At 34.8% G+C, this 15,772-nt stretch overlaps 1 protein-coding gene across 1 annotated transcript in view; it reads left to right on the plus strand.

Moving 5' to 3' along the window:
• Lrba (LPS responsive beige-like anchor protein) overlaps positions 1 to 15,772 on the plus strand; it is a 443,207-nt gene that overhangs the window by 310,048 nt on the left and 117,387 nt on the right. The window contains 2 exon segments of the mRNA XM_042701880.1: positions 577 to 692; positions 5,355 to 5,467. Of these exon segments, the coding sequence (XP_042557814.1) occupies positions 577 to 692; positions 5,355 to 5,467 (229 nt within the window).

Here is a 15,772-nt window from a genome sequence, read left to right on the forward strand (position 1 = left end):
TGTTTTAAGGAAGTACTTATCTTGTCCTTCTGCAGTAGCACACGTCTTATAATTCTAGACTTTTGAATGCAATGAACATTCCTGCCATCTATTTCCCAGGCCTGGCACTAGTCAGTTATCTTCTTCAGTGTTGGTATTTCAATAACTAGGTCTTCTAAAAAGCTATGAGGAAAATTCTCCTTTTCCTTCTTATAGAGGATATGAAAACATAACATTTAAATTTATAATGTACAATATTTTTCTTAACATTCATAAAAATATGATCATGATTCTATGTCCCTTTCATGATGATTTATTAATTGTACCATTTTATCAACCTCTGAGGAATGTAGTTATAATGACATTTTAATTGTATCTTATCTGAATGATAGAACATGCGTAATAGACCTATAGCTTGTCCAAATCATTTGTTAACTGTTAATTGTAGATTAAGATGCAGCCAGCATTTATTAGGCTTACAGGAATAGAGCTTTTCAGGATTACATTGAGTAAATATAGATAACTCATGATTTGTTAGAATAACATAATTAATCTCAAGTTTAAGTTGATTTTACCTTGAGTTCTGTTTTCTTGCAGGCGCATTTCATTAGCTAGTCCACGTCAGCTTTTTAAAGCATCTAATATGACCCAGCGGTGGCAGCACAGAGAGGTTTCAAATTTTGAGTACTTGATGTTTCTCAACACCATTGCAGGTAATCTCCGTTCACATATTGTCCTATACAAAATAATAAATTATACTTATTGTAGGATTGGATTGTTTGGGGTACTAGCATGAGTACCTTATTTTATTTCTATTAGAATACCTAATAAAAGTAGGTTGCACCTAGACACTGGTGGCTTACACCTGAGTCCTAGCTACTTAGGGAGGGTAAAATCAGGGAATCATAGTTCAAAGCCAACCTGGGCATGAATGTCTGTGAGACTCTGAAAGCTGGAAGCAGAGCTATGATGCAAGCGGTAGAGCACTAGCCTTGAGGGGAAGCTAAGGAAATCACCCAGGCCCTGAGTTCAAACCCTAAGAATGCCACCAAAAAAAATGAAAACAATAAATTGACAAAATTATTTCTACAAGAATATGTAAATAGCTGTTTGAAAGATATAAAATAATGAAGCATAAAACTTTTCTCCAAAACAGAGAAAATAAAAATTTATAATTATTTATTATAGTAAGAATGGACCCATTACAGAATGGATGGAATGAAGAACAATATAGAAATTTAAAGCCCTTAAATAACCTATGATGAATCAGTGAAGTAGTACCTAGAAAAATTAAACCTGTGGGTACAATATTAAGTTAAAGTGCATGTATATTGTGACCTACATAGGAAAATTTAATAAAAAAAATAAAAGGCCCTTTAGAAGGTCTATAATCATACAGTATCATAGAAAATCCCCATTGAAATGGTTTCTCTGAAAAAAATGAAGACTAGAAATATGTCTCCTTTTGTGTCAACTACATAAATGGGGAATAACCTTGTAAGGCATTTAATATTTATTTCAACAATCTGAAATAATTTATATTTGAGGCACAAAAGACATTCAAAGAGAATTAGCATATTGCTTACTCACAGTGAAGTTATTTTCCATACAAATATGAGTACAATTTAACTATCCCTCACCTGAAATTTTGGAACTAGAAGTGTTTCAGATTTCTCCTAGAGTTTTTCAGATTCTGGAATGTATGCATAGAGCTTACCAATTACACATTTCTAGTCCAAAAGTTTTAAAAATACAAATATTGTGAGATCTTAAACATTGAAATGTTCATTTTTCATTAGGGATGTTCAATCTTCATTACATGATTCTATAACAAAGGGATATAGAGTCAGTGACAAAAGAGCAAAGTGGTAAAAGCATTAAAAGGGTAAGAAGAGGAAATTACATCACCCATTTGACGGGCATAAGGAGAAAATAAAGACTTTAATAAAGGGAAAAAGGATTTACTTTGGTAGACAGTGTAGTTGGGAGAGTAGAAGTCATTCTGTGTGTATAGAGATAGGAAAATATGGAATATCCCTGAACGTCCAGATATGGTGGTTACACCTAAAATCCCAGACATAGTTAATCCAAAGCTTTCTGTAAACAAACTAAAGCATAATGGCCAAAGGTGTAGCTCGGTGAAGTACTTGAAGCTCCCACTCTGAGTAATTATACCCAGTATACCCAGCAAAACACACACAGACACACACAGACACACACACACACACACACACACACACACACACACACACACACACACACACACACACACACACACACACGTACCAAATAAAAGTATCCTATACTTATCAAATTATAGCCTATATTTTTATGTGTGTAATGCATAAAGTATATATAAAGATAGAAAAAATGCCTATGTTAGTGTGGAGACATGGTAGAAGCTTTTCTGTCAATTTAAGAAATTGACACTTCACTGGGAAGATATGAGTACAAAAGTGATAAATGTATGAAGTGATATGTGTATAACTTAGAGGCTGTATGAAAGATAAATTGGGGTTAGAGAGAAGCTAAGTACATCACTGGAGATATTACTGTTAGCCAAAAGAAAGGAGTGCTAGAGAAGTGAAGAAGAGAGAATATCATGAAGAAATGAAATGGAAGGGGCTCATCTGGTACTGTCAAATTACCAGTGAAAGGAAAGGGATGAAGACAGTGTGGGCAAGTATGCCCATAAATAGGATTGTATAATTAAATACCATAAGAATTTTTAATTTGGGGTGTGAGACCAAAAGCACATTTCAAGTTTAATGGACATATTTTGGATGTAGTAAGTTAGTTAACCAAAATAAACTGAATTAATAATAATGATTATAGAGCAACATTTATGAAATGACATGATCCTACCTCTCAAAATAGTTTTTATTGACCTACAATGTGTTTTTTTTTCTTTTTTCTTTTCTTTTCTTTTTTTTTTTTTTGGTTGGTCATGGGGCTTTAACTCTGGGCCTGGTCACTGTCCCCGAGCTCTTCAGCTCAAGGCAAGTGCTCTACCACTTGAGCCACAGAGCCACTTCTAGTTTTCTGGTGGTTAATTAGAGATAAGAGTCTCATGGATTTTCTTGCCCAGATGGCTTTGAACTGCGATCCTCAGATCTCAGCCTCTTGAGTAGTTAGGATTACAGGTGTGTGTGAGTCATTGGCACCTGGCTGTTTTTTGTTTTGTTTTTGTTGTTGTTGTTGTACTGGATTTGAACTCAAGGTCTTCCACATGCTTGGCTGATACTCTACCACTTGGACCATACCCCCACCACTTCTACAATATCATTTAAGCGTGTCCCCTGTATGTTCTTTGCTACAAGTAGAGTTAGTAACTTGTTTTGGATGGTTCATATTCTACAGTGCAGGGTTTGGTGTATTATTTAAGATTTATTCTGTCTGTGCCATGTATAATTTCTTAGGCTCACATGACATATTAGACAGTAGGCGTTCAGTCACTACATATTGAGTTTTAAGTTCATTGAAAGTCTTACATGCTGAGCAGGTGCATATTTTTTCTTAAGGTTAGCAACTTTTTGAAAAATGCTATTCCACATTTAAGCAAATGGGACAAGAAAAGGAGTTTACTGCTTGTTAATTTAAATCAGATCAAGAAGGAAGTAGGAGTGAAAACAAAACTGATTTCTTTTTGTCACTTCTCTTGGTTATTTTGACGAAAATTTTAAATTATTATTGGCAGGAATATGTAATGATATAATAGCCTCTGACTTTAAATTTTGCAACACAACTTCTATTTTAAAGATGAATCTCCAGACATTTAAAGGGCTTGGAGACCAGAGTCTGTGTGCAGAACTGCTTTAATATTTAGCTCAGGCTTGAGAAATAAAAAGGAATGGAAATGATAGAAGATACAACATAAAAGGATGCAAAGCCGGGCGATGGTGGTTCACGCCTGTAATCCTAGCTACTGAGGAGGCTGAGCTCTGAGGATCACGGTTCAAAGCCAGCCAGGGCAGAAAAGTCCGTGAGACTCTTATCTCCAATTAACCACCAGAAAACCAGAAGTGGTGCTGTGGCTCAAGCAGTAGAGCGCTCGCCTTGAGCTGAAGAGTGCAGGGATAGCGCCCAAGCCCAGAGTTCAAGCCCCATGACTGACCAAAAACAAACAAACAAACAAAGCATGCAAACAATATTGATATCCCTGTCTCCTTTGTATTTCAGTGATACAAGTCCATTCACATTGAATTTTGCTAAATAGTAGAATTAGGATTCTACTGCCTGCAATTGGTTTTTAATGCTGAAAACAGTAATTTCACCAGCTGCCTTCCTGCAATGATGATACACAGAAAACTGTTGCACATGTGTAGAAGGACTCCTTTGCACTTGTGGGGTTTCTTTGTTTTTGTTGTTGCTTTTGTTTTTTCTGGTACTCAGGTTTTTTTTCTTTTTGTTTTGTTATTTTTTTATGCATACTCAGAGCCTCCCACTTGTTCAACTTGCTAGCTTACTAGTCATCTTCTACTTGAGCCCCACTTCTAGCCTGACTTGTTCTAATTACTTTGGAGATGTAGTCTTGCATGATTTTCTGCCTAGACTGACTTTTAAGTATATTCTCCTGGATGGCTAGGATTACCAGTATGATCCACTCAGTGCTAGCATTTGTGTTTTCAGTAAAAGTTGTCCCTGGATGTCATTAGCACAGATCTGAAGAACCTGTAGCAGGACTTGAGGTTGTAGGGAGCAAGACTAACAGTGCTGTGTGTCATTTTCCAGAAGATCATAGCATTTGAAAGCTGCTACAGAAACCTGAGAGTTTATTAATACAATTCTCACTTTACATATGACTAGGTAATTTCCATAGGAGTCAGTTCACTTAAACTTGGTTCATTGGTTGATTGGTTGGGTGTTAATTAGTGTTAGTAAAAAGGTTGTGGTTTTGAAATTTCCTATCAGACTTCTAATTGTTTTGTTTAGAGCTTTAATTACATGTATTTCAGAGCTGGTGGTGATAGAATGTGTGCTTTGCATTCATGAGGTCTTTGATTCAGTCTCTAGCCCTCCTTACCCTCTTCTCTCCATTTCTCAAAGAATATTTTACTTGCAGCATACTGTCAGATAATAAAGAATAATCAAGTGTAGTTTGACAGTTAAACTTTTGAATTTGAATGTGGTCTGACTATTGCTAATCTCAAACTTCAGTGCTTCAATTTTTTTTGCCAGTAATGCCATGATGATACTAATTCAACAGGGTTATTGTAAAGAACAAATGAGATCATTATGCATAGCACCAAAAACAGTCCCTGGCCTCCAAAAGTGTTACTTTTTTTTTGTTGTTGTCATTTTTAGTACATTGTAATTACTGAATTTGTCTTTTTACTTTTTACCTTAAATTAAAAATGTCCTTTTCCTTTCACCAGGACGGAGTTATAATGACTTAAATCAGTACCCTGTGTTTCCCTGGGTCATCACTAACTACGAATCAGAAGAACTAGATCTTACCTTGCCAAGCAATTTCAGAGATTTGTCCAAGGTATTTACACAATCACCTGAAATATCACTGTCTTGCATATAAAAATAAATTTGATTACTTTTATTTTCAGATACTCTTAAATCCTTTAAATAAAAATATTAAAAATTTTAAAAAATCCTAAAAATTTCATATTTTATGAATTCCTTAGTATAAATTTTGCTTCACAAAAATGATTGATATGTTAGTAAGGGCTCTTTTTGGAATTCTATAACAATCACCTATCTTATAAAGGCATTCTTCAATATGGATTTTGGTGTAAGTTTTTGATTTAGTATAATTTTTTTTGTAGGCAAGCATGGTGGCACAGACTTATAATCCTAATATTTGGGAGGCTGAATCGGGATTTGAAATTCAGGGCTAAGTTGAGTTCCACTGTGAACCTTTCCTCAAAAAAAAAAATCCAGGAAAGCAAAAAACAACAAGTACTTTTTGCCTTCAGCTGATTTCTTTGGAAGTCTGGATGCAGTAGATAGGAGCTACACTGAAGGCAGGACCCATCTTTCTGGATGAAGCATGCACTTACGGTTCTTTATTTCCTCTTTCTGACCCTGCACCCAAAGGAGGCTCTCAATAACCCGAAAACTCTGCTCACCCTGTTTATTGCAAACCGCCTTTATTTTCTGACCTTTACCTTTGTTCCCTGTGCCACCCAAAATCTTATGATCAGAATTGAATGATGTAGATGGCATGATTTCGTTATGAATATTCATTGAACTATCAGAAGAAAATGCTGCTGTAGATTATTTTAGATGATAAAAAATGCTACAACTAAACAAAATTCTTCTTGCTTAGTTTGTTGGATGCATAAAGTATTATTTTACTACTTTGTCACCTCTCTTCTATGTATGATAAATAATATTGTTTTGTTATCCCAGTAAATGATCAATAGTAATGTTGATTTTTTTGAAATTAAATTCAAAGTATAAGGAGAGCAACAAAATGAAGAATGGCTTTCACTAGTTTCTGCACACTGATGACCATGTCCACTAAACAAAGACATGAAATACACTTTGTGGGATTTCATGCATTTAATTATAGTAGTATCCATTTTTTACATTTTGAGTGATTTTTATGAAATATGTATACTTGTTGCTGAGAAAGGAAATACTTTTTCAGAGTGCCTTTACAAGAGCCCAAGTCATGTAGTTCAGTAGTAAGGAACAGTGTCATCAGAAGGTACAGGAACAAGTGGGGAGTTCTACTACTCTGCCACCTGTCTTATAAAGAGCATTTCATTTCCATGAAGTAGCAGTAAGGTGAATACTACGAAAGTCATTCAGTTCTTGGAATAACAATCTACTGGTACTGTTGTCACTAAATATTAATGGAATAAGTGGGTTTGGAATTAACTATAGTAAGTGAAATAATTAAGCACATCAGATATTTGAAAATTATACATTGTACCTATGAAATAGTGATTGCTTGCTCAATAAAAGTATCCCATTCTTTTAAGTAATAAGGCTTGCCAAACGTTTACCATGAGATTCAGTCTTCAAGTATTTATTCATACACTTGCTTTCAGTAATGCGTCTCATATATAAATGATCTGTATCTGTACAAATAATGACTATAATAGAATTGGATTAAAATTTGTCCCACAGTATACATTTGGCAAACATTACTATTTATTTAAATAAACTTGTGAAATCATTGTGGAAACTGGAAAACATTGTGTGCAAAGCTTAATACAGAACATAAGCAGATCTTTCTCCATTCTTAAGTAGATAATGTACCCTGACTGGCTTTAAAAGTGCACTGAATTATTTATGCATATTTATGTCTATTTAATTTCCCCAAAGCTGGTTTTCAGAGGGATTTTAGTGCTTTGATACAAAGCTACAATTTTATTTGGTAATCTTCTCCATGTTGCACAGGGAATTTTCTTTCTGAAGCTGAATTAATATAATCAACACCCTTACTTCAGAATGATTTTTCTGATCATTCTTATAGTAAAAAAATATTAATTGAATAATGCAAAAATGCCTTAAAATGGAAGGTTTTATTCTGTATACAATATCCCCTTACAATGATTATAAATTAGTGTTGTCAGTATGTTGAAAAGGTCAAATCTATATTAGGATGAAAAACTTGAAAAATAAATCTTTTCTTATATTGACAAAGTCCTCATTTAGTATAATAGTTTAATTTATTCTTCTATGGCTGAAAAAGCACAAGGATCAGTTTTGAAGTTAATACCCCCTACCTCTGCATTTCAACTGGTTTCATCCCTACTCTAAAATTCTGACTGACAAGAAGACAGTTCTTGCCAAGCATAGAATGTGGAGTGACATTAATCTATATTTTACGAATACACATTGATTTTATATTTTGACAGCCTCTTTGAAAGAGATAAGAGCCGACATTTTGGTTTTGTCCATATAAGAAGTTGTAATTAGGGTAGGAATATATTTACAAAATGTCATACAATAAAAACAATTTTTGATGGCTGAATGTTTCGGTATTGGGACTTTTCTTTTAAAAGATTTTTACTACTTTCTAACTATGACTTTTGCTTTTCATTATTCTGCTTTGAGAAGTGATTGTATAAGCCAGTTTTCTAAAAGAAGGAAACCAGATAATTTGAGCAACCATTTTTTTTCTAGTTGAAGAGCTTAGGAACACCTAACATATATCTTTGCTGTAATCTGAGTTTCTGTTCCAAAATCTTGATGTGTGGTTAGATGAGAGTGCTGTTGATAACCATTCTCTAGGCTACGAAAGTGCAAAGACAAGAATATTCTACTTTATTATGAACTAATATTTATTGAGTGCTTACTATATGCCAGGCTAAATATTCTGCACGTGTTAATTGCTTTACGCCTCAACAAATCCCTTAAAGACAGGTAACATTATTATTGTCTTTTACAGAGGTCAAAACAGGCATCGTGAGGTTAATCAAGTTCCACAAGGTTATACAGCAAGTGGTATAAACCCCAATTAGAACAGTAAGCCAGTGTGTTTTTAAGGGAATAGAGAAGCATATGTTACATGCAGAAGAAAATGTGTGCATCATGTATAGAGCTTGTGTTTGTGTGGTGTGTGTACATGTAAGTACTAGGATTGTACCTTAGTTGATTTTAAATTTTGGGCTAGAATGTCTGAGAAACACTGCAGTATGAATACTGCTTTCTACTTTTGACTAGTTGCTAGTCTATTTTAATGTTTTTGTTTTGTTTTTAACTAATTTGCCATTCACCTTGTCTGCCAAAACTCATGATTGAATACAAACAGCATTCTATTTGTTGGAAAGGAAAGCTTTTCCCAAAGAGCCTTCTCTTGTCTTTCCCAGGTTTTACTCCATGCTTTTTTGATTAAGCTTGTGTTTAAAAAAAAAAAGTAGATCTTTGTTTAAAACTAGAGAATCCCTCATCACTGCCCATTTACTTCATTTATTGGTTATTTAATTGGATCTCATCATGAATCCAGGACTCTCTAGTTTCTGGAAATAGGAAAGAATAAAATCTGAAAGTTACTGAGTAAAAAATTAAACTGAAGATTGAAGGGGGAGGGGGAACAGGAATGGTGTGGACACAAGCAAATGCTTTATTTTTTAATAAATGGAACTCATATTTAAATTTTTTATTGTTATTATAAAGGTGATGTACAGAGGGATTACAGTTATGTAAATCAGGTGATGAGTACATTTCTTTTTGGACAATGTCACCCCTTCCCTCACTGTCTCACAGTTTTTCCCTTCCATCTCCACCCACAAGTTGAATAGTTCATTTTCAGCATAGTATCTAGTGAATATCACTGCTGCATTTGTTCACCCTTTGTCCCACCATTTCTGTGCCCCTTGCTCTTAGGAATTCACATTTTTTAATGAAGAAAGCACTGACAATTGTTGGGAGGTAGAAGGTAAAGAAACACTGATTTTTCATGTTTAAAGTGCAAAGACAACATGAGCTGTTCCTCTACTAGAGTACCAAAACAAAGAGACGTATATGGTAGAGAAGGGTGAGCCTGCATCGGGGTGTGATCCCTACTCACAGTACCGAGAGCACAGGCAAGTTTACTAGAGCAGAAGCTTAAAGTTGGATCCAGGCTCTTTGAAATCACCTTGGGTGTGTTTGGCTCTTGTAATCTTATCTCACTGAACTATGGTGTTTATACCCTGTAACCAGCATATTCCATTTCCCTTTTGGGGTTCAGTGTTTCTAGAGTAAACTCATAAATATAAGGAGAACTTGGATAGCAGCAATACACTGAAATTAATTCTTCATTGCTTCAGGGCTACTATTTATCCTCAGCATGTTTATTCTCATGAGTTCTCTCTTGCGCTCACTCCTATGCGCGCTCTCTCTCTCTCTCTCTCTCACCTTCCCCCTCTTTCTCCTCCCCTCCCTTCTTCCTCTCTCCTTATCTACCATTTATGTTCTACAATTTTGTGTATTTTTGTATATTTCCCTCTAACATACACATTTAATATACAGCATCTTGACCTGGAATTGACTACCGACATTTAGCTGTTGTTGATCAGACAGCACTTCTTTATCTCCTTAAGTTTTAAGTGCTGTTTCTGACAAATGCCAGTCCTTTTAGTCTGCTCTGTAACAGACACACCGGGAATCAATATACCATCTAGATGTCACAGAGGGAAAAGAACACTCTTTCTGAGGGTGAGGGGAATGTTGTTTAAACATGATAGCTATTACAGCTTTTATTTTGTTTCTCCATTTATTGGGCTAACAAAGTCAAAGAACTTGACACTTTCCAAAAAAAGAAACAAGTCTGATGGTACCCCAGCAGTAAATAATAGATTTTAAATTGTTTAAATATAATGCAGAAGAAAAACACTTAAAATTCTATCATTACTGAATTATAATTATAGCTTAATTATATGTTTTATTGAGTGACAAACCATGTAAGAATATTTTAGTCTTGACATTAAAATGAATATTACGTTATACTACTTTTACTTTAGGGATTATAGTATAAATTGCATTGGATGGTATTTGATCATTGAATTATATTAGGAACGTTCAGAGTATATTTCTAAGGTTCTTAGGAGAGCTCATGTATGTGCTTTCCATATTAACAAACATTCCATATGCTGTCTCCTTTAGTTCCCTTAACATTCTAAGCAGTATGTAATTATTTTATAAATTAGAAAACTGAGATTTAGTGAGGTGAAAGACTGTCTGAAGTCACACATATTTGAGGTGACAGTTCTAGGATTTGATCTCATATATATGATCTTTCTCTCTCTCACACACACACACATATAAACACATATACATACATACACACACACACACACTGCTTTCCAAAAATATAACTGTACGTGTGCCCTCTACATTAGCAACAAGCAAAGCATTTACTTTTAGGAAGAAAAGGGTTTCTCAAGAGAAGTTCTCGTATGAGAATTCCAAGCACAGCAGAGGAAAGGTTGAAGGTAAAGGAGGGAATGCTTTGAGTACCCCGTAGTGACAGCCCCCAGGCCTGGTGCTGTCATACTATCAGATTTTGTAGCCAGGCTCACCTCAGTTCCATCCATGAGGCAGACATAATGACTGACTGGAGAGAAAAGACCTGAAAAACACTATGATCAGTGTCCACCTGGTTTTTTCCCATGAAGTCAACCAGGTCATGCTGCTACTGCTCCTGGTACTTGACCAGCACTTTAGGTCCTCTTTCTTAAAAGTGAGATGCAACCAAAGATCAGCAAACATTTAAAGACCATCTCCAGTGTGAAAGGCAACAAAGAGTACAACAAATAGAAAGGTAAAAGGAAGCTAGAAGAAGCAGAGGCAATTTAGAAAGCACTGGAAGCCTGAAGAAACAAAAGATCTAGAATAAGTGTCCTGAGAGTAATAATAGAACAAGAAAGTTATTCAATGGAAAATGAAGACTCATAAAGCAAGCAAGAGCAGCAATGCCATTAATAGGAGGGATAGAGGTAGGTGCCAAAGTCTTAGGAAAAGATTATCAGTATGGTACAGATAGGGAAAGAGCCTTTCAAGGTACAAGGAGAGGATCAGAGAAGTCAGTGCTGCTTCCTTTTATAAGTGGTGAAGTCTTTAGTGAATGCCTTAATTGTGGTATCCTGTATAACAAAGTGAAATTTTTCTGTAAACTTAAAAGAACATTTCTCATAGGTATTCCAACCTTTTTAAACATAGTTACTTGTTCAGTGTGTTTTACTAGTTGGAACTAAGTCTGTTTTCCCAAAACTTAATAGGAAATTTAGCAAAGTAGGAACGTGTGTGTGTGTGTGTGTGTGTGTGTGTGTGTGTGTGTGTGTGTGTGTGTGTGTGTGTGTGTGTGTGTGTGTGTGTGTGTGTGTGTGTGCGCGCGCGCGCGCGCCCACACACATCTAAGTGGCATATTTAAATAGTTTGTGGAAGCTTTGTTTTTAAAATAAGAAATGTAATTGATTAATTGACTAAATGACCATTTTTAAATTTTACATCTTTTAGGCAGTAGCAGTATGTGTAGACAATTTGGTTTCCTCCTCGAAGTTACTTCTACTGAAAGTTTTTGAATGACTCTAACAGAGGTTAACCCAACACTTAATTTAAGCAGCCTCCAATGACATTGTTTTTTTAACATTAGTCAGAAAATGATAAACTGAAACAAGTGAAATGGATTGTGGTTAATATTACTGTCAGGGTGATGAATAATGCTGACATACACCAGCAACACACTGCAAGTCAGAAATCCCTCTCAAAGTTAGGTATTTATTCCCTAATCTTGTTGTGTTATTGTGGTGTGGAGTGACTATTTATGAGTATTTATAAATGAATTGTTTTATTTGGATACATTACTAGTTTTATCCTCTAATGCTTTCTTTCTTTAAAAATTACATTATCCATTAAATTTCTTACTTTAGTGGTGAAGGTACAAATTCAGGTGGATTCAGAAGAGGAAATACCTACTGTGAATTTGCATAAAAGTTGTTTCAAAACAATTGGGCATTTTTTTTAAGTTAATAAGATCCTCAGATCTCAGCCTCCTGAGGAGCTAGGATTACAGATACAAGCTATACATACTCAGCTTTTCCATACTTATTGCGAACATCTTTACTGATTAAATTGTTAGGACTTTTTTGAGATTCTCCAGGTATTTAGTTCAGTGTTAACATTATTCATCAATTTAGGTGACATCATCAAACTCAGAGAAAAACCTCCAGTAAGAATCCCTTAGTAGTAACTTAGCTCACAGTGCAGAATTATGAAGATATCACCACTAAATCCACCAATGTAATAATTTGAAATTATTTTGATTCTACGTAGGCACCATAAGTAAACTGGCATATTTTACTTTTCTGCATAATGTATTTGTTAAATGGTACAGTATGTGTGTGTGTGTGTGTGTGTATATATATATATATATATATACACACATATATATTACCACTTTCAAGAAAGTGTGTTTTCAAAGGATTAAAAACTTTCTAGTCCTTGCAAGCAAAAGTGCTTATTTATTAATTCTAAAAGCTAGAGCAGTGTGGTGATGAAATTTTCTGACGATGTTAAGTCTATGCAGATATGAGAAGGTAAGTGCGAGAGCACCTCACCATATATATACCCTGAAAGGAACCAGCCTAAAAGCCAAGATGATGTGAAAATGCTGATTAGGCTGTTTGTTAGACTTGTCATTTAAATGGAAGAGCTGCTAGAACTGAAATAAAATAGTTCCCTGCTAACAGTATGGAATGGGTTAAGTTATGTGCAGAAGGATGGTGATATAACCAGAATAACATGCACCATTTTCTTTAAATGCTTTGTGTTCATGGAGATGAAGGGATCTTATTTGAGTTCTTTAGCGTATGGCATGTCAATATGAAAGTTAAGTCAGAAACTTTGGTTACAGTATTTAAATTTTGTCAGTTATCAGATGATCACAATACTTACCTTTTAGTCACATGGTTCTTTTAATGCTATTTTGGTCAAGCATCTTTTCAAATGTGCCCAAGATGGAACTATGTGATATGTTGTTTTTCTACTTGTAAAACTTTCTTCTAAAGTAACATTCATCATGTATAATTAGGAATAAAAACTTCAGTCATATATTTCCAAAGGAGCATGGATTCCAAAGCTCCCAGAAAGGGTTCTAATAGCTTTGCAAGTTCAGTCTCCTTTTCCATCTACCCAAAGGATTCCAGCACTGCTGCTCAGTTTGGTTGGAAGAATATTTGAGTCTTGCTGCAACCACTGTTACTCAGAGGCATTTCATTTTTCTCAGACTCAGTTTTTTCCCCCAGTCTGTAAATTTGGGTATATTCAGGAGTTGTAAGGATAATGGGATGATTTTTGTGAGACTCTAGGAAACCCTGCTTATAGCCAACAAATAGTAGCATCGTCATCATATAGAGAGTACATCATTTCTTCACTACCAAAATAGAATACTTATATCACATATTTATTATGAGAATAAATAATCCTATTATTAATTGCAAAATAAAAGCTAGAAGTATTATTTCTATTACATAACTTCAGGTCAGTCTTCTTAAAATTTCACAGAAAATGAAAAGCCAGATAGATTTGCTTTCTTTCTTTTAAAAAGTTAACTTTTATGGATAATTGTTTAGGGGTGTTCCTTTTAAGGAGTCTGTGAGTCACAAACTACTATTAATTATTATAGTAGAAGTAGTTGCAACTTGTTTGTTACCTCACAGTTGGGAAATTCAGTGACTTGGGACTGCTATGTGCTGTTAGTCTTCTGACAGTTATGTATATTGCGTTTTTGTCCTGATTTTGGTATTAGAGGACTATGACGTTTGAGTGTATTCTTTCTTAATAGATCCCTGTAACTTCACCACCCTTAACTGATGGCTTCTTCTTAAATATTCTTGATTCCTGAAAATAGTAACAGTTATTATGACTAATAACTTTATGCCAGGCATGGGGCAGGGTACTCTGCATTCCATTTTTTTGTTAAAGAAGGTAATAAAAATGATATTTTTAAAAAAAAATTTTTTTGGGGGGTCCAGTCGTGGGGCCTGAACTCTGGGCCTTGGTGCTGTCCTTCAGCTCTTCAGCTCAAGGCTAGCTCTACCACTTGAGCCACAGCGCCACTTCTGGCTTTTTGCTTTTTGCTTATGTGGTGCTGAGGAATCGAACCCAGGGCCTCACGCATGCAAGGCAAGCGCTCTACCACTGAGCCACCTTCCCAGCCCCTAAAAATGATATTTTTATTATCATGATTTTATAAAACTGATTTTTAAAACTTGCATAATTTCTCAGAATGGGATACTTAACACTCAGCCAAAAAATGCTGCCTTTGCTGTTGGTGAAATTATCAAAATCTTCTTAATTCAGTAACAGTTTTAGCTTTTCATGCCATTTTCAAGAGTTTTTGTTTTCTTGGTTTTATTGATTTCTTATTTTTGTTTTTAAGTAATGCTCTATTCCTAGGTCTGAGGCTCCAAATTTGAAATCTTCTGTTTTATTCTTTTATGTGAATATCTATTTCACATTGTTGTGATAGACTTTTATTTTGTAAAGTTTTAAAAATTGCATTTAATTCTATTAGCTTTCTTATAATTTTTAAAATTATTTTTTGTTTCCTATGACTCTTTATGCTTTCTGATTTTGAACTTGAATGACATCATTTATATTTTCAGTCAATGCTGTTTTTATTGATTTTTTTTTCCCAAGATGTTATGACTATTTTTAAATACCAGTATTTGTCGGTCTTTTTACCTTTAAATTTGTATTCATTTTATGTTTTTAAAAGCCTTGCTAAGTTTGTTAAATTGCACAAAGAGCTTACTATAAGTGCTGGACCTCATCCTGAACTGCTTTGGGATTGTTGCTCTCAATATACTGTGCAAGAGGAGCCTCAGCACTTACTTTTACTTCTCCTGCAGACATGAATACGTATCTTCAAATGCTGATTTAGACAATACTCTAAAAATGCTATGATGCACTGTTGTATGACTGACTCTTGCTTACTTAAATGTTTTGTGGCATTATAACATAGTTGGATTCAGCTCATCTTTTAAAGCAGTTGTCAGGAAAATATGGGGCAGCATGGTAGAATGTATTAGCTCAATACATTGTCTCCATTTTATTATGAAGCTGCTGAGGAAGCCATGATATACAGCACTGTCATTACAGATCTATTGTTAGGACGGTTCCACAGTCTTCTTTGCACTGCCATTAATTTATAGCAGTAAACAATATGTAGCCTTCCAACTGCAGCAAAGCAGAATCTTTTAATGAGGTGGATGTTATTACCACAATAAATCAGTGCTTTCACGTAATGTATAATTCAATGTGTGTATTCCCACTGTAACTTCTCTGAGTAAGCTGATAGTGTATCATTGTCATTGCACAGCTCCACTGGTCTTTTTTTTTT

This window comes from Dipodomys spectabilis, unplaced genomic scaffold (genome assembly GCF_019054845.1).
Source record: "Dipodomys spectabilis isolate Male_0828 unplaced genomic scaffold, ASM1905484v1 ptg000297l, whole genome shotgun sequence".
Lineage (NCBI taxonomy): Eukaryota > Metazoa > Chordata > Mammalia > Rodentia > Heteromyidae > Dipodomys > Dipodomys spectabilis.